This window comes from Gadus morhua, chromosome 17 (assembly GCF_902167405.1).
Source record: "Gadus morhua chromosome 17, gadMor3.0, whole genome shotgun sequence".
NCBI lineage: Eukaryota > Metazoa > Chordata > Actinopteri > Gadiformes > Gadidae > Gadus > Gadus morhua.
The window spans coordinates 12,774,872-12,800,331 of NC_044064.1; the positions used below are offsets into that span (position 1 = coordinate 12,774,872).

The following is a 25,460-nucleotide window of genomic DNA, read 5'->3' on the forward strand; positions in this document are numbered from 1 at the left end:
AATATCAAACATGAATAGATTCATTCATCGTTTTTATGCATTTCTTATTTATATAGAATACAAATATCGCGTTGAAAAAATAATTAACTCACTGAGACACGCAGTAGAATCAATATGCATGCTCTATAAATGTGTCGGCCAATTAAATACCAGTTCTTGAAGTACCTACTTACTTGCCGGTGAGCTGGAGAGGACCCAACCCGTCAAAGGTGTCCGATCTGATTATCTAGAATAATCTCTCTCTGTCTCTCACTCTTTTCTCTTTCTGTCAATACAGCCAATACTTATACTGGAAGTCATGCAAAGTCTTCGTGTGTCTCACACCGCATGGTTCAAGGTACCCATCAACTCCCTCCCCAGGTATCATCTGTCTCAGACATGAGTTTGACTATGGGAGGATGATTCTGCCCCTAACCAAAGTTGGAGTAGCTTAAAAAAATATTTCCTATGGACACATTTGCATGGTACACACTCAGTCACGCTCTGAGAAGGACCTGCTGGCCATCCCCCGCACTAGAATGCTGACCTATGGAGACAGGGCATTCTCTGCCAATGCTCCCCCACTCTGGAACAGCCTACCACTCCAATCTGCTCTGCCCCATCCCTACCCATGTCCCCCCCCCCCTCCTTCGCCTCTCCCAATTTTTGTTAAGCGACCTTGGATATTTTGAAAGGCGCTATAAAAATCCCAATTTATTAATATTAATATTATTTTTACAAGGAGGAGGTTAAAACATTTGCATATTCAAATCCAAACTAATCCAACCATTTCAGCAGAACATAATTGAGCATCATGTATATTAGATATGTATTAGGGAGGCAGGAGCGTGGTTAGGCTGTTTGATCACCGATGTCCTCAGTCCAACCCTGTCTCGTCGAAATTACGTTCCCAGAGAACTATTCGGCGTTCTCAATTACGTTTGTCCTAAAACGTATTTTGTCCTCGATTACGTGTTATTGAACGTATTGCAAATACGTTCGTCCTCAGCCTATTTTTTGCCATTTATTAACCTCTAGGGTTATGTTTGGTTGAAACGTATCCCAGATAGGTTAAATGTCAACGTATAGCACATTATTGTCATTAAGGCATATCTTCCTTTCAGGGAACGTTTCATTTAACGTATTTTGTCTGAAAAACGTATCTTGGCCGTGAATACGTTTTATTGAACATATCGCAAATACGTTCGTTGTCAGCCTATTGTTTTGCCATTTATTAACCTCTAGGATTATGTTTGGTTGAAACGTATCCCAGATAGGTTAAATGTCAACGTATAGCACATTATTGTCATTAAGGCATATCTCCCTTTCAGGGAACGTTTCATTTAACGTATTTTGTCTGAAAAACGTATCTTGGCTGTGGATACGTGTTATTGAACATATCGCAAATACGTTCGTTGTCAACCTATTTTTTGCCATTCATTTACCTCTAGGATTATGTTTGGTTGAAAGTTTCAACCAAACATAATCCTAGAGGTTAATAAATGACTCAGCAAGTGCTCCATCTCGTTGCAACTCACCCAGCGGCTCGCTTGCAAGATTTTGGCCTGAAGTTCTTCCCAGACCTACACCCTAGCCATCCAACATGCATATCTGAGAATACGGCCTCTCTTTAATAATGACAAAAAGTTATGAGAGAAACACACATTAACTTTTTGTTATCTCATAAGCGGCGTGGTGCCGGCTCCTTTTGACCTTTTGACCCCCGACTTCAAAAACGTGGCCACAGGCCAGCTGTGTCTACACACCTTTAGCCACGAATGTACACCTCCATCCCACAAAAACGCCCCTTTGCCGACCTTTTCGAGATAGCTAGGGATGCTAAAATGTTTACACACATTTCCCGGGGCCCCATGAACGACATATCCGAGATTTGGAGTTCTAGCCCTTATAGAAAAAAAGGTTTCCCAAATGGAGTGTCATTTGGACAAAGCCCCTCAGAAGTGTAGCCTGCAAGACCTAATGGTTCAGAATGTGGTGGAAAAACAGTTTTTGAGATAGGAAGGTCCTACCGCCCAGAAATTTTAATACCTTATTCTAGGGCCTAACAGGGACCTCCACACCGAAATTTGGCCCGGTCGGACCCCGAGGGCAGGAAGGGGGGGGCCTGCCCTCGGGGTCCATCTCTCGGTGCAACGAGATGGAGCACTTGCTGAGTCATTTCCTGTAGTGCTGGAGCCACAGGTTGAGCGTATGCGTCCTTTGAGACCCCCTTTGATATATAAGAGACGCTATACAGCTTACTTAAATGTTGTCTACTCAGTCACCTATTGCATCACTTCCTTTAGGGCTTCGGCCTCCTAATTGATCATTGCAGTAGGCTATAATCGAATGCCCTCTTTCATATATATATGATACCTCCACCACTGGGACGTGGCAACAATTCTCCAAATCCATATGGGGAGGGGGGGGATGCTTGTGTACAGTAGGGGTTTACCCTAGACATAAATAGGAAGTAAAATCAGGAGAAGGAATGACCTCTCACAAATATTTATTGAATAAATTGTTTCAAATAACCCTCCCTCGTTAAATCAATGAGCTTGGTGTTTTGCTTTCAAAAATTAGTTATAGAAGAAGTCTAAACTGCAGAAAATAAACACATCCGAGCTGCCTTTTAAGGATACCTTGGAATATCTGTCTATTTTTCAACCATCGGACCCTAGTTTACGACAAAAACAACCCAATTGACGGCAGCTCCTTTGCCGCGTGGTTTTTAGAGTTATTAGAGGGGGCGGTCGATAGCAACCACCATAGCAACCATGACGGTCAAGTGACTGGATTCAGCCCCGTTGAAAAAAATAGAATACCTCCCTACACACTCAGTAGTAGATTAATGATATTGAAATTATTATGACCATGACCAAGTCTTTATTTGCATGGGTTTACATTTCGTTGTGTAGCATGGAAAAATCGGAGAAACACTCCCATTCAGAATGCATTGGTTTACACTTCGTTCTTTGGAGCACGGTTATTTTTATTTATTTATTTATTTTCCGTTTTTGAGGAGTTGAGGATTTTTCTGCAATAATCCAAAATCCAATGGAAAACCCGTTGGCTTTTTGTCAAGGGAACCGAGGGCGACGCCTCACTTCCGGGTTTGATGACATACGTCATCCCTCTCCACCACTCTATACTGTAAAAACACATGTTCAAGTTGAATGATAATGCATGAATTTATTCCTTATTCTGCCATAGTAACACGGTAAATAAATGGCAAAAATAGGCTGAGAACGAATTCGTATTTACGATATTGTAGCGACCCTGGGACAGTTAAATTGTTTGTGTGTTATGTGTTGCATTGTATTTCGTTGTCCGTTATGCCAGTTGTTCTGTGTGCATGTATTGTAATGTCCTTCTTGTCAATCAGTGTGGGGGCGAATCATTAGGTCAGCTGGGGGGGGGGGGCCTTGGAAGAACACGAGGGTGGGGGCCTGCACGTGAGTGAGACCGTGTTGGGGGTTGCCGGGGTAACCGGGGTTTGTTTTGGGTGGGATTTCTGCCGTTGGTTACGGGTTTCAGTGACCTGGTTTTGGTCCATTAAAAGTTCATTCAATTACTAATGACTCGACGTCGTTATGTCACCGGCGAGGTCATTACAATATGTTCAATAAAACGTAATCACGGACAAAATACGTTTTTTAGACAAACGTAATTGAGAATGCCGAATAGTTCTCTGGGAACGTAATTTTGATGAGAAAGGGTTGCCCGCACATGTAGAGGGCCTCGTTCGCTCGTTTTGGATAAATTCCAATGGGTCGTAATCTGTGGCGGAACAAACCACCTACGTGGTCTTATTTTCCGAGAGGACAGGCTGATACTGGACATTGATTGGTTTGTAGGTGGGCGTGAGTCTGACGTCACCGTTCACCGGTATAGCCTTCATGAATGAATGAAGAAACGTGTGAACATAATTTCCTGCAGCTCAGTTCAGGCAGCCGCCCAGACAACGCACACTTCCCGCTTTGACCACAGCTATAGCCCTAGATAAAGAAATCAACAAAGCAACCCCCGCTCCTACAGTTACCCCGTCAGCAGCTAATTTCTCCTCTTGTGACATGTTGATATAACGTTGGACTATTAACATTACAATCAAACGTACGCTTCCCCGAGAGGTAGACCTATGCCTATATGCTGACAATAATGTGTTATCGAAATTTAACGTAGCCTATTAAGGATACGTTTCAATTAAATGTAGCCTATGTAATCCAAGAGGTAGCTTAAATAACAACAAAAATGTTGAGAACGAACCTATTTGCAATATGTTCAATAAGACGTAATCAGGGACAAAATAACGTTAAATGAAACGTTTCCCGAAAGGGAAATATGCCTTAATGACAATAATGTGCTACACGTTGACATTTAACATATTTGGGATACGTTTCAACCAAACATAATCCTAGAGGTAAATGAATGGCAAAAAATAGGTTGACAACGAACGTATTTGCGATATGTTCAATAACACGTATCCACAGCCAAGATACGTTTTTCAGACAAAATACGTTAAATGAAACGTTCCCTGAAAGGGAGATATGCCTTAATGACAATAATGTGCTATACGTTGACATTTAACCTATCTGGGATACGTTTCAACCAAACATAATCCTAGAGGTTAATAAATGCCAAAACAATAGGCTGACAACGAACGTATTTGCGATATGTTCAATAAAACGTATTCACGGCCAAGATACGTTTTTCAGACAAAATACGTTAAATGAAACGTTCCCTGAAAGGAAGATATGCCTTAATGACAATAATGTGCTATACGTTGACATTTAACCTATCTGGGATACGTTTCAACCAAACATAACCCTAGAGGTTAATAAATGGCAAAAAATAGGCTGAGGACGAACGTATTTGCAATACGTTCAATAACACGTAATCGAGGACAAAATACGTTTTAGGACAAACGTAATTGAGAACGCCGAATAGTTCTCTGGGAACGTAATTTCGACGAGACAGGGTTGGCAGGTCCCTTACCTGGGACATCGATATTTTGGCGAGACAGGGGGAGGAAGGGAGGGGTATCTTGGACCGTGCAGTTTGAGTCAAAGGAAGACTTTGCATGGCTGCCAGTATCAAACATTGTGGAGACAGAGAGAGATTATTACATATGATCAGATTGGACTCATTTGATTGTCTGGGTCCAATCCATCTCACTATTCTCATCATTATTTATTAATAATATAAAACTGGTCTATTCTAGAGCTGTGTCAGCTGTATCAGGAGTTCTATCTGTAATTTCTAGTTTTCAGACCTAACGCCATTCTACATAGTATAGTATAGTATAGTATAGTATAGTATAGTATATTATAGTGTAGTACAGCATAGTATAGTATAGTAAAGGGAGTTCAATGGTTCCCAACCTATGGGTCGGGACCCCACTTGTGTGGGCCACATATGTGGTCAGGGGTCATTGCTGATTTATAAGCAATGATTTTATATTGCAAAAACTCATGATAAAAAGGTAGAGGTCTCACCAAGGCCCCAAAAGACCGCCTTCATAGACACAAGTAAGCTAGGCTACTCCTAACCACTCAGTGGAGTGCAGGTCCCTTACCTGGGACATTGATATTTTTGGCAGATGTTGGTTAAAACAACCCTAAAGTCAGGTCATGGAACAAAACAGCTTGGGAACCACCAGTGGGTTAGTTGAAGAGGTTGCTCTAGATCCAGGTGCTGACTGACTGTTATCGTCAAAGCTAGGCTAATCAACCTTTGCAGGACATCTTTCATCTGCAAATTCAGGATGTTGTTTCTCGTCTTTGCGTGTGTTGTGGAAGAACTCTCCGTCTGGGGCCTTCGTCCAAGTCAGATTGAGGTCTTCGTTCACCATCTTCTCCTTCAGCTTTCGTGCAACTGCAATAGGACAGTCAAAGTTAGCTACAGAATGTTAGTTATATAAAGTAAGCTGTATAAAGATATAAATAGGCATGCAATATATTATTGAGCTTTGAATAGTTTGTTACCTTCATAAAGCTACTTACATGTGTTGGATAGTTCTATAAAGTTATTAATTTTAGATTTTAGCTTCATAAAGTTGGCTATATAACAAGTTTGCTATGAGTCCTCTTTGAGTTATGGACCCCTTTCTGTTTGAAACAATAACATTTGTTTTTTGCTGTTTTTTGCTGAATGATACAATATGTAACAGTCGAGACTGATCTTACAAAAGGGGTACTGCAGTCAAAATTCACAATATTGAAGAGAGTAGGAAGGAAATAAGACCAAAACAAAATCTTTTTCCTTTATGTCCTCTATTGTGTTTATTTCACCTAGTGAGAAATGACGTGTGTGTCTTTCTCTCAAATAGACCTGTGATATGGAACCCTCCAAGTCAGCTGACCTTCGAAGACCCAACTCTGAGAACTTGTCTGGACTGACAGACTGCCTCAGGCTGACTACAAGCAGTCTGAGAAATGTTCCTGAATCCTCGGACGCCAGCCTTCGAGGTATTTATGGCGTTCCTGTTCGTCTTTGTGATTGTGTCATAAAATTGGCTAGTCGTTGATTAATGTTAGCTACATTCGCCTCTTTAGCCTTTTAGCAAACCAGCCCGAAAACAAACAACAGAACTTAACTTTAACTTACGTGCAATGCATAAATTTGTGACCGGAATAAAGTAGCAATGTAATCAAATGTGTAAGAGCATTTCAAATTGAGATTAACGTGACCAATGTTGTACAAATACGAAGAAAATAAATCTCTTCACGGGCGCAGCCATTTTTAGGGGGGGACACACCATTAATTGTCATTCACCAGGCGTCTATTGAGACTACAAACAGTCTGAGACAGCTGAGAGCTAAGTTCAGCATGCAGTGAATGTGGACTGTATTCAACAATACTTCCAGCTGAGTCTCTGCACCTTGAGATAACTTTATTGTCATCCACCAGGCTTAAGTCTAACAAAAGCAATTGAGTTGACCTCTGACCTGTTTCAGGATCGCCTCGCTCCATTCAGGGTCATTGGGGTCGATGTCTGCCGAGCTGAGCTTTATTCTGAACGACTGCTTGACTCGAACTGAAAGCACAATGTTGCAGAGCATTTAAACAATCACCAAGACAGAAGGGCTACAATATTAGGACATATTATTATTATTGTGATTATCTTGCCTGAAATAGTTATTGTGATTATTTCATTGACATTAACAAATTATCGATTAAATTAATATTCTGTGATGCCTGCTGTATAAAAATAGAAATTTTAATAATAATATAGAAATTGCTGAGTTGTAACTGTTTGTTTTAGGTTAGGTTATTATCATTTCTGTTCAATCTAACAGACAACAACAGTCAACAGGAAAGACACACAGACTGACCTGAGGTCAAAAAGACAGACGGACAGATGCCAGACAGAAATACAGATTATTTTATTGAAACAAAATAGAGCAAATCTTACAAAGGAATTTGAACTTGGAGTTACATTGTTTATCGGCCCATTGCCAGCCAGAGTTGGATAAAGCCAAAGTGCAGCTATTCTCAGTCCAGGCAGGGCGGTTTGAGGCTCGATTGTCCTTCCAGTTTCTATACGAGGGGTCGCTCCCATCCGACCACATACTCCAAAGGTTCCGGTGCAGTCCGATCCATTTCCATGTGAGGCCTGTATCGATTTGGTACACCAATTTGTTTTCCTCCATGTTCCTTATGCTGGGCAGGTCTGTGTGGTGTTCCCGGCAGTACGACTGGGCATCCCACCAACTCTTCCTTGAATGGACGTAGATGAAACTTGAATCACTGAGCCTATTGTCTGCAATTAAGGAAAATTAAAAAAGTCAAATCACTAAATAATACATGTGTTATTGGCCTTCTCCAGTGGCTAGTTGTAATTATCTTACCACTACTACTACTATTACTACTACTACTACTTCTTCTACTTCTACTAGGGCCTTACCATTTGTGTTGTTGTCGAAGCAAAAGAAGTAATGGCCAAGATTGCAATCTACTATGTCCCAGGCTTCCAGGTATATTCTGACGCATCCCTCCCTGTCTCTACCGTTGTTAGGCTCTTGTCCCCCCCAGGGCCAGCTCCAGCGCTCCACTTCCCCGCCGCTATAATTAGCCTTCTCCGACAGCGACCATGTCCAGGATTTGACATCGTCGTACAGCCCTATCCATACATCGGAGTTGTACTTGCGAGCCACTTCCACCAGCCTCTCCTGGTACTCCGGGCCGTGTACGGTGGCCAGATCACCACCGTACTGCCTGCAGTGGCTCTGGGCGTTGCTCCAGGACAGGCTCTTATCGACAAAATAGTATTGATGAAGGGCTGAACAGACACCTGGGAACACAGTTGAACACAGGTAAACACAGGGTACAATATGGTAAACTCATGTAACGACTGGTAGAACACAGCTAGAAAACAGTTAACGACAGGTAAGACAGGTTAAACGAAGGTAACCACAGGTAAACACAGGGAAAACGTTAAATCAATTGCATGTCAAACACCAGTCAAATAGTTACACAGGTAGAACAGAAGATTAGAAGAAAGAGTTAATGAATCTTATACGTATAATTTCATACAGTTTAAACACTTGCAGACCTGGAAACAGCAGAAAGTATATTATGCTCCCTTTAATCACTGTGAAAAAAATGAAAATATGCATTAAAGAAAGATAATATCACAAATATGAACCAATTATACATGCCAATAGCAAACATGAACAGATTCATTCCGTTTTTATGCATTTCTTATAAATATTGAGTAAACATTTCTTGTTGAAAAAATAATGAACTAACTGAGATAGCCTACACTGAGACAAGTATAATAATCAATATGCATAATCTATAAATGTGTTGGCCAATTAAGTACCAGTTCTTGAAGTACCTACTTGCCGCCGGTGAGCTGGAGAGGACCCAAACCGTAAAATGTGACCGATCTGATAATCTGGAATATCTCTCTCTGTCTCTCATTCTCTTCTCTTTCTGTTTTTACAAGAATTAAATAGGCTATATATATACTGGAAGTCATGCAAAGTCTTCCTGTGTCTCGAACCGCATGGTTCGAGGTACCCCTTCCCCCCTTCCCCTCGTATCATCTGTCCCCGACGTTAGTGGGACTAAGGAGGAGGATGGGTTTACGTTCAGCTTTGATTTGCCCATAACCAAAATTGGAGTATATAAAAAAATACGTTGCTAATCCTATCTATACATTTGCAAGGTAAAACCAAGACGTTGAAAACATTTGCAGATTCAAATCCAAAGGTGAACTTAATCCAACCATTTCAGCAGAACATAATTGAGCATCATATACAGATATATTAGTTATGTATTAGAGAGGCAGGAGAGTGGTTAAGCTGTCTGATCACCGATGACCTCAGCCTACCTGTTGTCATCCTGAACAAGATGACCCCTTACCCCTACCAGCTCCTTAATGACCTGTCTCTGTATTTACTCTGTATTTACTGTAAGGCCCTTTGCATAAGAGCATCTGCCAGAAAAACTACCTAAATTCAGACTATGATACTGTAAAAGCACACAATAGTATGTACTATTGTGAAAATGTGGTATTATTGTACCTATGTAAATTGTTTAGTCATGACAACTGATGTGTCATAACAGGCTGGGGTCTTTTGTTTGACTGTATTGTTTATAGTAGAAGTTGTGTCGGACCGAGAGCCCATGGCTGATTTTGCTCCCGAAGGGTTCTGAGAATGCAAAACACATGGAAACAGGTTTAATTTGTGTTCATGCAAAGCTAAATGACCAATAAATTTCCTCTAAAGAGAGTAAGTGGTCAGGAACTATGTTAAAAAAACAACTAACATCTTATACCTAATATCCAATGGATGATGACTGGTATTTCCTAACTATTAACTAATATAGAATCATTAATATCTATCACTAATGTATAATCAATAATAACAAGTCGAAAATGACTTAGCACTTATATCAAATGACTTATAACTTATGTATGATCAATAATAAATTATTACTAATAACTAACATTGTATAAAAGCGAACATCTAATATCTAATCACATGTCGAATCAATAATATATCAATAATATTACTAAAATGAAAATCGTATATCTCAACAATAACTTACATCTTATAACTTATCACTTATAACTATTAAGTAATAACTTATTCTGAATCAATTATAATTGATAAGTAACATTTAATCAATAATAACATCTAAGAACTACCACTTATATCGAATTACTAACATCTAATACATATTCAATAACAACTAACGTCTAATAATGAATCACTAATATCTAATCAATAATAATATTGACACCAATCACTTATATATAATCAATTATAAGTAAAATATATAATAAAGTTGTTATACTTGCTAATAAATTAATAACATCTAATAGCTAATCGTTAAATTCAAATCAATAATATGTCAGTAATAATTATTATCTAATATTGAAAAACTGATTAAGGCAATGGATCACGGTAGGTTTATTGCTTTTATTAAATGGATAGTAAAACAGTTACTACTTTGTGAGATTTAACCAAATAAGCACAGCAACATAAAAGGTGAACAATAATTGAAAACAAAACTGACTTGTCCTGTTCTTCCGCACAGCTTTATAGTTCCTCAGACAGCATATGGTTGCCGAGCAACACAGGCTAGCTTACCTGAAGATTGGCTGTGCATTCAATCTAAAATTAATTATGTGGTCACAGGTCTATGTTTACGGAGCATTTGAACTGCTACATGTCAACCAGAATCAAGGACCGGTACTATCTGTTTTATAAATAATTAACTAGACATTTACTATCACATGAAACATTCACTTACAGTGAGTTTATTCGGTTACATATCATGAGGTAGAGGTTGGGGAGTATCTTGATCTAGGAGTCCTTCAGTAGAACTGTGGATGTTGAACCAAGAACCCTTCAGATGAGAGTCCAACACCTGTGTTCTACTAAACTATATTCATTGGATTGAATTTAATTTTGAATTGCATTTCTACCTCTTGGCTGTACAGGCCAATATCTTTGTTTGCATCAGGTTTTGAAGTTCGGTTACGGACAAATCAATACCAAGTCCTCCTCCATAGTCCAACTAACGCTGAGACAGACGAGACAGGGCGAGGAAGGGAGGGGTATCTTGGACCGTGCAGTTTGAGTCAAAGGAAGACTTTGCATGGCTGCCAGTATCAAACATTATGGAGACAGAGAGAGATTATTACATGTGATCAGATTGGACACATTTGATTGTTTGGGTCCAATCCAGCTCACTATTCTCATAATTATTTATCAATAATATAAAACTGGTCTATGCTGGAGCTGTTTCAGCTGTTTCAGGAGTTTCTTATTTTCAGACCTACGTAACGCCATGCTACATAGTATAGTAGGCCTATAGGATAGTATAGATAGGGAGTTCAAAGATTCCCAACCTATGGGTCGGGACCCCCATATGTGTGGGCCACATATGGGGTCGGGGGAGATTGCTGATTTATAAGCGAGAGATATGCAATGGTACATTTTATGTTACAAAAATTCATGATAAAAATGTAGAGGTCTCACGCAGGTCCCAAAATACCCAACTTCATAGACACAAGTAGGCTAGGCTACTCCTAACCACTCAGTAGAGTGCAGGTCCCAGATTTGGATTAGTTGAAGAGGTTGCTCTAGAACAAGGTGCTAACTGACTGTTATCGTCAAAGCTAGGCTAATCAACCTTTGGAGGACATCTTTCATCTGCAACTTCAGGATGTTGTTGTTTCTCATCTTTGCGTGTGTTGTGGAAGATCTCTCCGTCTGGGGCCTTCGTCCAAGTCAGATTGAAGTAGTTGTTCACCATCTTCTCCTTCAGCTTCCCGTGCAACTGCAATAGGACAGTCAAAGTTAGTTACAGAATGGTAGTTACATAAAATAAGCCATATACATATGTTTGCTATATAATGTTGAGCTTCTAATAGTTTGTTACCTCCATAAAGTTACTTACCTATCATGTTAGATACAGTTAGTTCTATAAAGTTATTATTTTTAGATTTTAGTTATAATGATAGCTATATAGAGAGTTATGGACCCGTTTACTGTTTGTAAACATTCCAATAGATTTTGGCTGAAAGATACAATATGTAACAATCGAGACAGGTCTTTCAAAATGGGTACTGCACTCAAAATTCACAATATTGGAGATAGTAGGTAGGAAATAAAACCAAAAAACGAAATATTTTTCCTTTATTTTCTCTAATGTGTTTAATTCACCTAATAACAAATGACAGGTGCGCCTTTCTCTCAACTATACCTGCGATATTGACCCCTCAAAGTCAGCTGACCTTTGACGATCATGGGAAATATTTTGCCATGACCCGAGATCTTGTCTGGACTGACAGACTGCGTCTATTGAGACCACACACAGTCTGAGACAGCTGAGAGATAAGTTCAGCATGCAGTGAATGTGGACTGTATTCTACAATACTTCCAGCTGAGTCTCTGCACCTTGAGATAACTTTATTGTCATCCACCAGGCTTAAACCTACCAACAGCAATTGAGTTGACCTCTGACCTGTTTCAGGATCGCCTCGCTCCATTCAGGGTCATTGGGGTCGATGTCTGCCGAGCTGAGCTTTATTCTGAACGACTGCTTGACTCGAACTGAAAGCACAATGTTGTAGAGCATTTGAACAGTCAACCAGACAGAAGGGCTACAATATTATGACATATTATTATTGGGATTATTTTATCTGAATTTGTGATTATTTCAATGCGATTAAGAGATTATTGATCAAAGTAATATTATGTCACGCTTGCTGTATGTAAAGAGCAATTTCAATAATAATATAGGAATTGCTGAGTTGTAACGGTTTGTTTTATGTTATGTTAGTATCATTTTTGTCATGACTTACAGACTACAACAGTCCACATGAAAGACACACAAACAGACATGTGTGGTCAAAAAGACAGACAGATGCCAGACAGAAATACAGATTATTTTATTGAAACAAAATAGAGCAAATCTTACCCCCGTTGCAAAGGAAGTTGAACTTGGAGTTACATTGTTTATCGGCCCATTGCCAGCCATTGTTGGATAAAGCCACAGTACAGTTATTCTCGGTCCAGGCAGGGCGGGTGGGTGGTATGTTGTCCTTCCAGTTTCTGTACGAGGAGTCGCTCCCATCCGACCACGTACTCCGAAGGTTCCGGTGCAGTCCGATCCACTTCCTTGCATTGCCATTATGGATTTGGTACACCAAGCTGTTCTCCTCCAAGTTCCTTATGCTGGGCAGGTCTGTGTGATGTTTCCGGCAGTACGACTGGGCATCCCACCAACTCTTAAATTCTCGGATTAAGACGATATTTGAACCACTGAGCGTAGTGGCTGCAATTATGGAAAGGGAAAAGAGTAATCTTTCTACATAATACAAGTGTTATTGGCCTTCTCCAGTGGCTAGTTGTAATTATTCTACTACTAAAGCTTCTACCAGGGACTCACCTTTTGTGTTGTGGTCGAAGCAAAAGAAGTAATGGACCGTATTACAATCTGCTAGGTCCCATTCTCCGTAGAGTGTTCTGACGCATCCTTCGCTGTCTCTAGGGTTGTTTGGCTCGTGTCCCCTCCAGGGCCAGCTCCAGCGCTCCACCTCCCCGCCGCTATAATTAGCGTTCTCCGACAGCGACCATGTCCAGGATTCGACATCGTCGTACAGCCCTATCCAGAGATGGGAGTTGTACTTGCGACCTAATTCCACCAGCCTCGTCTGGTTCTCCGGGCCGTGTACGGTGGCCAGATCACCACCGTACTGCCTGCAGTGGCTCTGGGCGTCGCTCCAGGTCAGGCTCTTATCGACAAAATAGTATTGATGAAGGGCTGAACAGACACCTGGGAACACAGTTGAACACAGGTTACCGCACTGGCAACCAGGTAGAACACACGGCACAATACGGTGACCACCGGTGAAATACAGGGAAACCAGTAAAACAAATGCATGCCAAACACAAGTCAAATAGGAACACAGGTAAAACACATGTCAAACACAGGTAGAACAGGTGATTAGACATAAGAAAGAGAAATTAATCGTAGATCATTTCATGCAGTGTAAACACTCACAGACCTGTAAACAGCAGAAAGTATAGGCCTATCATGCTCCCTTCAATCACTGTGGAAGAAATACAATTTGTATTCAAGAAGGATAATATCAAAAATATTAAGCAATCACACATGCCAATATCAAACATGAATAGATTCATTCATCGTTTTTATGCATTTCTTATTTATATAGAAAGAAATATCGTGTTGAAAAAATAATTAACTCACTGAGACACGCAGTAGAATCAATATGCATGCTCTATAAATGTGTTGGCCAATTAAATACCAGTTCTTGAAGTACCTACTTACTTGCCGGTGAGCTGGAGAGGACCCAACCCGTCAAAGGTGTCCGATCTGATTATCTAGAGTAATCTCTCTGTGTCTCTCACTCTTTTCTCTTTCTGTCAATACAGCCAATACTTATACTGGAAGTCATGCAAAGTCTTCTGTCACGACTTGACTCAGGGACAAGGACTCAGAAGCAAAACTCAGAAGACGGCAGTATGTTTAAACCAAAACGCTTTACTAGAAAAAGGTAACAAAAAACGCTCTCATGGAGGATACAAAACTATAACCAAAAGGTGCTCGCTTAGGAGTATACAAAACAGTTAAATACAGTAGTGTCTGCAAGTGTCAAAAACGAACAAATCCTGAGGCTTGACAATACGCTAGGGACGCAAGGCGAACTGACATTAGACAAAGGAAAACAAGGGCTATTTATACATGAGGGAGGGGAACACAGGTGAGACGAATCAGAGACCGGGGAGGCAATCACAGTTGAGAAAGTCAAGTGCCTGAAACGAGAGGGAAAAGGGAACTACAAAATAAAACAGGAAGTGAATGACATGAGTGGTATTAACTTGGCTCAACAGAATTAACAAACTTTGCGTGACATGACAGTACCCCCCTTTCTAAGGACGGCTCCTGACGGCCCAGGCACCTGAAGATATTGCCTGTCAAAGTCCTCTATTAAGGATCGATCCACCACGAAACTGGATGGGATCCAAGACCTCTCCTCTGGGCCATAACCCTCCCAATCCACCAGGAACTGCCTCCCTCGTCCTCTCTTACGGACAGCCAAAAGCCTTTTGACAGTGTATGTTGGACCGCCATCCACAATCCGGGGTGGGGGTGGGGGCTTGGAGGCGGGAACCAAGGTGCTCTCGGTGAGTGGTTTGACCTTGCTGACATGGAATGTGGGATGTACTTTCAGAGACCTGGGGAGTTTTAACCTCACAGACACAGGGTTAACCACATTGGACACTGGGAATGGACCAATAAACTTGGGAGCTAGCTTACGTGACATGACATGGAGAGGCAAGTCCTTGGTGGCCAGCCAGACTTTCTGACCTGGCCTGTAGCATGGAGCAGGCCGACGTTGCCGATCTGCAACACTCTTCATCCTTGTGGCGCTACGCAGCAGGACCCTGCGAGCCGCAGCCCAGATGCGGTGGCAGCGACGTACCATGGCATGGGCAGAGGGGACTGTGACCTCACCCTCTGTCTCTTGAAACAACGGAGGCTGATATCCATAAGCACACTGAAAGGGTGAGAGCCCGGTAGCAGAGGTAGGAAGTGTGTTGTGGGCATAATCTACCCATGTGAGGTGCTTACTCCAGGAGGCCTGGTTCGGTGAGACTAAGCAGCGGAGGCAGGTCTCCAGCTCCTGGTTAAGCCTCTCAGTCTGACCATTAGACTGAGGATGATAACCGGAAGTGAGACTGACGGTGGCACCTAGGAGATGGCAGAACTCCTTCCAAAACTTGGAAATAAACTGCGGTCCACGATCCGATACAATGTCTCTGGGGAACCCATGGAGCCTGAAAACATTGTTCATCATAACGTCTGCTGTTTCTTTGGCTGAGGGGAGCTTGGGTAGAGCAATGAAATGAGCCATTTTAGAAAACCTGTCTACCACCGTCAGCACAGTGGTGTTACCTTCCGAGTAGGGGAGACCGGTGACGAAGTCCATGGATATATCTGACCAGGGGCGGTGTGGGACAGGGAGAGGCTGAAGCAGTCCCATCGGTGCTCTGGAAGAGAATTTGTTTTGTGCACAGATCGGACAAGCCCCCACGTACTCCTTGACTGCTCTTTCCATGGCCGGCCACCAGAACCTCTGCTTAATGAAAAACACAGTTCTTCTTACCCCTGGATGACAGGTGAGCACCGACGTGTGAGCCCAGTGGATAACCTGTGGACGGAGGGACACTGGGACAAACAACCGGTCTTGAGGACAACCACTAGGTGCCGGGCTCACCCCATTAGCACTCTTCACCTCTGATTCTATTTGCCATGAAACTCCTCCTACCACACTGTTAAGTGGTAGGATATGTTCAGGTTCCTTGGCAGCAGGCTCAGGATCATACAGACGGGACAGAGCGTCAGGCTTGGTATTTTGGGACCCAGGTCTGTAAGAAAGTGAGAAGTTAAAGCGATTGAAAAAGAGGGACCACCTGGCCTGGCGAGAGTTAAGTCTCTTGGCATTCCTTAAGTACTCAAGATTTTTATGGTCCGTCCAGACCAAAAAAGGCTGCTCCGCCCCCTCCAACCAGTGCCTCCATTCCTCTAATGCAACTTTGACTGCTAAAAGTTCCTTGTTGCCTATGTCGTAGTTCTTCTCAGCTGGAGTCAATTTACGTGAGAAGAAGGCACAAGGGTGGAGTTTGTTGTCCTTGGCCGACTTCTGTGACAGAATGGCTCCAATGCCGACATTTGAGGCATCCACCTCCACCACAAACTGCCGTCGCGGGTCTGGAACCGTGAGTATGGGAGCCGTGGTGAACCTTTCCTTCAGCTGTTGGAAGGCTCGCTCCGCCTGAGGATTCCACACAAACGGAACCTTGGAAGAGGTGAGAGCATGCAAAGGGGACGCAATGGCACCGAAATTTCGAACAAACCTCCGGTAAAAGTTAGCGAACCCTAAGAACTGTTGCAACTTTTTGCAGCTGGTTGGAGTAGACCAATTGACCACAGCACTGACCTTGCTAGGGTCCATCTGGACCTTATTCTCTGAGATGATGAACCCCAGGAATGAGGTAGTGTTCACATGAAATTCGCATTTCTCAGCTTTCACAAACAATTGATTTTCCAGAAGCTTCTGGAGGACCTGTCGGACGTGCTGGACATGAGCCTCTTCATCAGGGGAAAATATCAAAATGTCATCCACATATACAAAAACAAATCTGTTCAAATAATCTCTAAGCACATCATTTACAAAAGCTTGGAAGACACCAGGTGCATTAGTTAAGCCGAAAGGCATCACAAGATACTCATAATGTCCATGAGGTGTGTTGAAACCTGTTTTCCATTCGTCCCCCTCCCTGATTCGAACCAAATGGTAAGCATTACGGAGATCTAGCTTAGTGAATATTTTGGCGTCCTGTAAAAGTTCAAAAGCAGAGGAGATGAGTGGGAGGGGGTACCTGTTTTTAACAGTGATTTCATTCAATGGAGCATAGTCGATACAGGGCCTGAGAGACCCATCTTTCTTCCCTACAAAGAAGAATCCGGCTCCCGCCGGTGAGGAGGAAGGCCGAATCAAGCCAGCCTTCACCGAGGATTTGATGTATTCAGTCATGGCCTCCTTCTCAGGGCCTGAAAGAGAGTACAGTCTGCCCTTGGGGATGGGAGCCCCCGGGAACAAGTCTATGGCACAGTCATAGGGCCTATGTGGGGGAAGTGATGTGGCCTTAGCCTTGTTGAACGCCTCTTTAAGATCAAGATAACATGGCGGCACCTTGGTGAAATCTGGGAAGTCAGAGTCACAATCATGCTCGATTGGTTCAGTCTTGGTCTGGACATGATTGACAGTTAGACTAGTGTCGGTCTCGTGAACCTGGTCTACCTTACCAGTATTGTCTCTAAAACACAACTCGCGGCAATCTAATCCCCACTCCTTGATCCTGCCCGATCTCCAGTCTATATGGGGGTTATGTCTGGTCAGCCATGGGAAGCCTAATATGAGTGGGTACAGTGCTGAGTTGAATAAATGGAACCTTATGTCTTCTGTGTGTTTATCGGCGAACGTAAGTGTGATGGGTTCTGTGACATGGGTGACATTGAATAAGATTTTACCATCTAGAGCCCTGGCTGTGATGGGTCGAGGCAAGATCTCAGTCTTAATGCTAAGCCTTTTAACCATACCCCAGTCCAAGAGATCTACATCCGCTCCAGAGTCTACCAGCACCTTCCGAGTGAGAGTCTTGTAATGAGCAGATACCTGGACTTGAGTCAGGGGACGAGAAGGGAAGTTGAAGACAGGGGGTCGGCTCTCTGTCACGACTTGACTCAGGGACAAGGACTCAGAAGCAAAACTCAGAAGACGGCAGTATGTTTAAACCAAAACGCTTTACTAGAAAAAGGTAACAAAAAACGCTCTCATGGAGGATACAAAACTATAACCAAAAGGTGCTCGCTTAGGAGTATACAAAACAGTTAAATACAGTAGTGTCTGCAAGTGTCAAAAACGAACAAATCCTGAGGCTTGACAATACGCTAGGGACGCAAGGCGAACTGACATTAGACAAAGGAAAACAAGGGCTATTTATACATGAGGGAGGGGAACACAGGTGAGACGAATCAGAGACCGGGGAGGCAATCACAGTTGAGAAAGTCAAGTGCCTGAAACGAGAGGGAAAAGGGAACTACAAAATAAAACAGGAAGTGAATGACATGAGTGGTATTAACTTGGCTCAACAGAATTAACAAACTTTGCGTGACATGACATCTTCCTGTGTCTCACACCGCATGGTTCAAGGTCCCCATCACCTCCCTCCCCAGGTATCATCTGTCTCAGACATGAGTTTGACTATGGTGGAGGATGATTCTGCCCCTAACCAAAGTTGGAGTAGCTTAAAAAAATATTTCCTGTGGACACATTTGCATGGTACACACTCAGTCACGCTCTGAGAAGGACCTGCTGGCCATCCCCCGCACTAGAATGCTGACCTATGGAGACAGGGCATTCTCTGCCAATGCTCCCCCACTCTGGAGCAGCCTACCACTCCACATCTGCTCTGCCCCATCCCTACCCATGTCCCCCTTCCCCTCTCCCCTTTTTTGTTAAGCGACCTCGGGAATTTTGAAAGGCACTATAGAAATCCCAAGTTATTGATATTAATGTTATAATTATCACAACGAGGAGGTTTAAACATTTGCATATTCAAATCCAGACTATTCCAACCATTTCAGGAGAACATAATTGAGCATCATGTATATTAGATATGTATTAGGGAGGCAGGAGAGTGGTTAGGCTGTTTGATCACCAATGACCTCAGTCAACCTGTAGTCATCGCTGAGCAAGATCTCCCCTTACCCCCACCTTCTCCTTAATGACCTTTCTCTGTACTTACTGGAAGGCCCTTTCCATAAAAGCATCTTAACAAAAAAAATTTTAACACGCTCTCCCACACACACACGAAAGGAGAACTATCTAAATTCAGGCTACGATACTGTGAAAACACTGATGGTCCATAAGTAAATACTATTATGAAAATAACATATTATATTATCGCAACCATGTAAATTGATTAGTCATGGCAACCGGTGTGTCATAACAGGTCTGGATCTTTCTTTGACTGCATTGTATACAGCAGACGTTGTGTCAGACCTAGACCTCTTGGCTGATTTAGCTCTTGAAGGGTTCTGAGAATGCAAAACACATGGCAACAGAATTTCATGCAAAGCTAAATGACCAATACATTTCTTCTAAGCAGAGTAAGTAGTCAGGAACCGCTGTTAAATAACTAACTATCATCTTATAACTAATATCAAATGGATGATAACTGGTATCTCCTAACGATTCAGTAATATAAAATCATTAATATCTAATCACTCACGTATTATCAATGATAACAAGTCGATAATAATTTAGCACTTATATCTAATAACGTTCGGGTTACTTGGTAACCCTGGTTCACTGAGTGAAGAGACCATCTCTCCACTCCGTTAATCCATATGTACGGGGTATAACCCCCATTTCTGCTAAGGACCGTGGATAGGCTTTAAGACACATCGGCACGCCCGGTCACGCCTACACCACTATAAAATCCCTGTGTAGACGTGCAGTCAGTGATGGTTTGGTCGCAACTTGTCTCCGGGCGGCCTCTGGATTGGAGAGATGGTTTCTTCACTCAGAGAACCAAGGTTACTACGTAACCCGAACATTCTCTATCGTATCGAGACCATCTCTCCACTCCGTTACATATTCCATATGTATGGGGTAACTCTTTAAGACACCCCGCCAGGAGACATTGCCACCTAATAGATAGATAGATAGATAGATAGATAGATAGATAGATAGAAAGATAGATAGATAGATAGATAGATAGATAGATAGATAGATAGATAGATAGATAGATAGATAGATAGATAGATAGATAGATAGATAGATGCTTTATTCATCCTGAGGGATGTGAAGTATACCCACCCAAAGAACTATTTACAAATGTACACTATTTACATGCCAATCGGGACGATGCCCCGCAAGGCGCAAAGGCCAAGCCCGAAAGGCAGAAGGCTGTTCTGCCAGACGCAAGACCCGACGCCGGAACAAAGGTAAAGCCCCGCCAGGCGCAAGGGCCAACTCTGTGCAGATAAGCAGCCCAGGTCAGCCCGCAAGACGCAAGGCTGACCAATTGAGGGCTCAGGGTTACCTCTGAGTCCGAGCCACACCAAGTACCTGCTCCGCGAAGGGTCCCACTGCCACATTCAGGCAGTAGAATCTGGTGAACGTGGAGTGGGAGGACCAAGTGGCTGCTGCGCATATGGTGGCGAGAAAGGCACCCCGCCACAAAGCCCACGAAATCGACACGCTGCGGGTCGAGTGTGCTCGAATCCTGGAGGGGGCGAAAGGGTGTAACCTTGCTGGATGGTGTCCACAACCCAGTGAGAAAGTCAACACTTCGACAGTGGTCTGCCCAAGCAACTAGTGCGAAAACACACAAAGAGCTGGTCTGACTTTCTTAGCGGGAGATCATGGAGCAGCCATCCTCACTAATGGCAAACTCTCCGATACGGACTGCCTTGATAGCTGCCAGCATGCCTCTCAGGGTGACTGCAGATTTACCGGCCTCCAACTGCATCTGCAGGAAGAGCAGGATGTCCTGGGTTGATGCCAGGAAGGGGTCTGTTTGGTGTGCCTGGCACCACCCTTTGAAGACCCGCCATCGATAGGTGTAGGCTGCCCTAGTTGATGGAGCTAGGGCCTCCTGCATCGTCCGCACCAGCGTCTCTGGTAACCCTAGGGCCAGGAGCCGGTCCCTCTCAGGGGCCAGGCTACCAGCCTCAGCCCTGCTGGGAAGGTGTGGAACCATTTTCCGCCTGCCTGGGACAGGAGGTCCCCCCTGAGAGGAAGCATCCATGGCTGACCCTCCAGTAGGGTAGGAATCATCGAGAACCAAGACATGTGAGGCCAAAACGGTGCAACCAGGATTAGCCTCACCTGCTCCATTTGTACCCTGTGCAGAAGGGCTTGGAGGAGGGTGAATGGGGGGAAGGCATAGAGCAGGGTCTGCGGCCAAGGGTGCGCCAGCGCATTCCATCCCAGAGGAGGATCGTCGTTCCTCAGGGAGAAGAAACGTGGGCAATGAGAAGATTCTCTGGTCGCAAACAGGTCAACCTCCGCCCTTCGAAATCGTGACCAGATTCCCTCAACCACCTGGGGGTGGAGTCTCCACTCTCCTGGACTTGGTCCCCCTCTGGACAACATGTCCGCCGCCACGTTTAGGGGCCCTGGCACATGAACGGCCCTGAGTGAACTGAACTGTGGATGAGCCCATAGCCCAAGAGGTGTTGCCAGTTTGCAGAGGGTTGGGGAGCCCAAACCCCCCTGCCTGTTGATGTACGCAGCTGTCACTGTGCTGTCGGTTCTGACCATGACATGCTGTCCCTTGAGCCGCGGCAGAAAGTGCTTTAGGGCTAGACAAACCGCCCTCAGCTCCAAAAAGTTGATATGCTGAGACCCCCAGTGGCCCCTCCAGGGTCCGTTGATACCCTGACCTTTGTGTACGGCTCCCCAGCCTGCAAGGGATGCGTCAGTAAATACGATCTGGCGGTGAGACACTGACCCCATGGTCTGCCCCCTCCTGATGTTGGCTGGGTCCCTCCACCAGCGTAGGGCCCTGTAGAGCCTTTGGGAAACCGTCACCTTGGCACGGGCGGGGCTCTGTGCACACAGGCCTACACTTAGGAGACACCTCTGAACAGGGCGCATGTGAAGAAGGGCCAGAGGGACTATCTGTACCATTGCTGCCATAAGGCCCATGAGTCTGAGGCAAATCCTCCAGTCCCTCTGAGCCCTGAGGGTGAAGGGACTGAGACAGGCAGCAAAGGACTGCTGTCTCGCTGGAGAGAGGGTAACAGTAGCCCTCCTGGGGCCGGTTGCACCAACTGGGCGTAACTAAGCCTGGTCGTAACTGCTAAGTAGGTCTTAGTTAAGACCTGGCGTTAGAATGGAACTAACGCCGGCTGTACCAACGGGACTTACGCCTGGTCTTAACTACGCCCGGTCTTAGCCATGCGCGGCCATGTGAATGTTCCATGGAATGCGCATATCACAGCGTTGCTAGGATACCTCGTGCCAACAGCTGTTTACTATTTTACTTGACATGCTGTTGGACACCGAAATAAATAATTCATTCGTTCATTCATTGTCATTCATCAATTGTGTTAATGCCTAACAATAAAAGACTGCAAACGAATGTAATTAAAATATGTATTTGTAATGTCTGGTTTACAACGAGCCGGCATTTAGACGGAAATAGTGCTTTTTGACAGAAGCATTGAACATCATCAAATGACAAGGAGCTAAATTGAGTTGTTTTGAGACTGTAGGAGAGATCTGTTTAATGTGTCGACCTATATAAAACATATAAACATAATTAAAACGACATTCACAACTGATTATAAGTTGAGAACGGACTAATCGGCCAGCGATATTTTCGATCTGTGAACACTGATCATGTTGCCGGCTGTGTTTTGAAATGCCTTTCAAAACATTTCAAAACACAGCATAGAGGCGAAGCGCAATGAGAAGTTGCAAGGATGGTGGTAGCGCTACATTGGATTGGATGTAATTGCTATAGAAACAGCCTGGAATTTCAACTCTACGCCTGCCCCTGAACAGGCGTAGGATTTACGCCTGGTCTTAGTGAAAAGAACGCTAAGCCCAGTTGGTGCAACAAGCGTAATGGTTAGGTTGGACTTAGAACGCCAAGTTACGACCAGGCGTAGTTAAGACCAGGCTTACGCCCAGTTGGTGCAACCCAGCCCTGGGGCCGGTTGCACCAACTGGGCGTAACTAAGCCTGGTCGTAACTGGTAAAGGTCCGAGGGCCAAGAGTCACTCCGAACGGGAGGACCTGAAACTCGAAGATCCGACCCTCGAAAGCAAATCTCAGGAAACGCCAATGCCCTGGCTATATTGGAATCTGAAAATAGACATCTTTCAGATTGATGGTCGCGAACCAATCCCCTGCCTTGATGGTCTGCCTAACCCGCGGAACTGTCAAGAACCTGCATCTTAGCCCCCTTAGCCCCCTGAGGTCTAAGATAGGGCGTAGGCCCCCATCCTTCTTGGGGATGAGGAAATATCGAGAGTAGTACCCTGCTTGGCGGTCGGAGTGCCCGACCTCCAAGATCGCCCCGGAGATCTCGCTACCCTTGGCCTGCGCCAGAACTGCAGGCGGTACCCCTGGGTCATGGTAGAGACCACCCATGGGTCCGCCGCCAGAGCCAGCCAAACCCTCCTGTGCTGTGATGAGAGGTGGGGCTGGCTGGCCCGCAAACCGTCGGGAACGATGCGGGCATCTGGAGGGCCCGCGTCTGCTAGCAGATGACCCCCTCCGACCACCTCTTGGGAAATCACCATGCCCCCCCGGGGCGCTTGGAGCCGGTGTCTGAGGTCTCCCGGGCCCCAGGCCTAGGCTACTGACTGAAGGCCGATATATGCTCTGTTTTAGACGTAACGCGTAAGCACGTAAGATACATAACCCCCCCTTGCGCAGTAAAATATCCCCCCTTACGTGCTTAAGTGCGTCGGCCCAAATTCCTGACTATGCGACTAAAACACTACGGCCCTACGCAGCTCGCAAAGACTGTGATTGGCCAGCCAACCACATCCTTTCAGGAGTCTCACATTTCCGGTTTTACAGCATAATAGCGCCATTTTTAAAAGGCCGTGACAGAAGCGAATGAAGAATTTTGAAGAAGGAGAAGAAAACACAAGAACGAATTATGATAATTATAAACAGTACCGCGGGAAGTAGGGGTGCTGGGGGTGCTGCCGCACCCCCTGTCTGAGGCCCTGTCTTATCACAGAAAACGATTATTTCTAAAAACTCCGGCCAAAGTGGAGATTTCTGAAAACGCCGGTTATGTGTTGTGTCAACGGGGAGAAACGGGATTTTAGGTTCTGAAGCGTCACATTATGCACGAGGAAATGCTTAACGTCATGTGAGCGCCCGCTGTACCGTATTGGTCCGAATATAAACACAAACGCGACCTATGTTTGGAAAAAAGATTTGAAGACCAGATCTTGTTTTTATAAATTAATAGTATTCATTGAAATAATATACGAAAATTAAAAGGCATAGAATAAAACACTGCATTGCCACTAAACAGTAGTGCAAATAGGCCGTACTGATGTGTACACAAAAGACTATTCCTGACACTCCTCTGCCCCGCTGTGTTCGCTCTGGCTGTGGTCGCTCCGCACTGTTTCGGCCCGTGGCAAAGCGGGTCATCGTCGCTGCTGTCCAAGGCATTTTGAGACGCAGCATTTATGTAATGCTCATATGACCTAGTGCTGAAAAAAAGTTCTATGAAAAAGTGTGAGGGGAGCGGTGGCGCGCTAAACTTGTTCTGTGAGCAGCTGGATGTGAACCATGGTGTGAACACAACGATCGATTTTCGACTGTGCGCGCATGCACTGGTGTAATTGAGCTGCGGTGCTATATATCTTTTTTATCAATGTAGCGAGTTGCGAGTCGAGTCCAGGCTGAGGTTTTTTTTCCAGCACCCCCTGCTGAGAATACGTTTCCGCGGCTATGATTATAAATATAAACAAGCCAGTGATTTCCACTTCCACGCACACAGATTCGTTCGTTGCTCCCCCTACTGTTCTGGCGGAGAATCCCCTTGCAACACGCGCAATCCTTAAGGAACCTTACGGGAACCGTAAATCAAAACTTGTCTAAAACAAGTCCCTTGTGTAAATTACGTGCTTACGTCTCTGCGTCTAAAACGACCCTAAATAGGCCTTAAGACGCCACCCGAGGTGCAGGTGCTCCTGGGCGCCTTGCCCGCTTCCCCCGACTGCCGAGGGACTCTGACACCTCATCTGCACAGCGACGGCGATCCCGTGCCTGTTGCAGCAGGGAGGAGGCCTGTGGCCCAAACATGGCTGTGGGCTCCACTGGCACCCTGAGGAGACAGTCCCTATCTGCTGGCTGTAGCTTCGACTGGGACAGCCAC

General features: G+C 44.3%; 1 protein-coding gene and 1 long non-coding RNA gene across 2 annotated transcripts; both read right to left on the bottom strand.

Moving 5' to 3' along the window:
- Nucleotides 1-10,414: 10,414 nt before the first annotated feature.
- LOC115529947 (C-type lectin BPL-like) lies at nt 10,415-13,478 on the bottom strand. The gene is made up of 4 exons (XM_030339094.1): nt 13,475-13,478; nt 12,922-13,278; nt 12,466-12,554; nt 10,415-11,778 (listed from the first exon to the last, which is right to left on the bottom strand). The coding sequence occupies exons 1-4, from the start codon at nt 13,476-13,478 to the stop codon at nt 11,623-11,625; spliced, it is 606 nt and encodes a 201-aa protein (XP_030194954.1). The 3' UTR covers nt 10,415-11,622.
- Nucleotides 13,479-14,488: 1,010 nt separating this feature from the next.
- On the bottom strand, nt 14,489-17,004 carry LOC115529126 (uncharacterized). Its single transcript, XR_003973456.1, has 2 exons — nt 15,286-17,004; nt 14,489-15,170 (listed from the first exon to the last, which is right to left on the bottom strand). It is a non-coding gene; the product is annotated as an uncharacterized LOC115529126 (long non-coding RNA).
- Between the last annotated feature and the right edge of the window lie 8,456 nt (nt 17,005-25,460).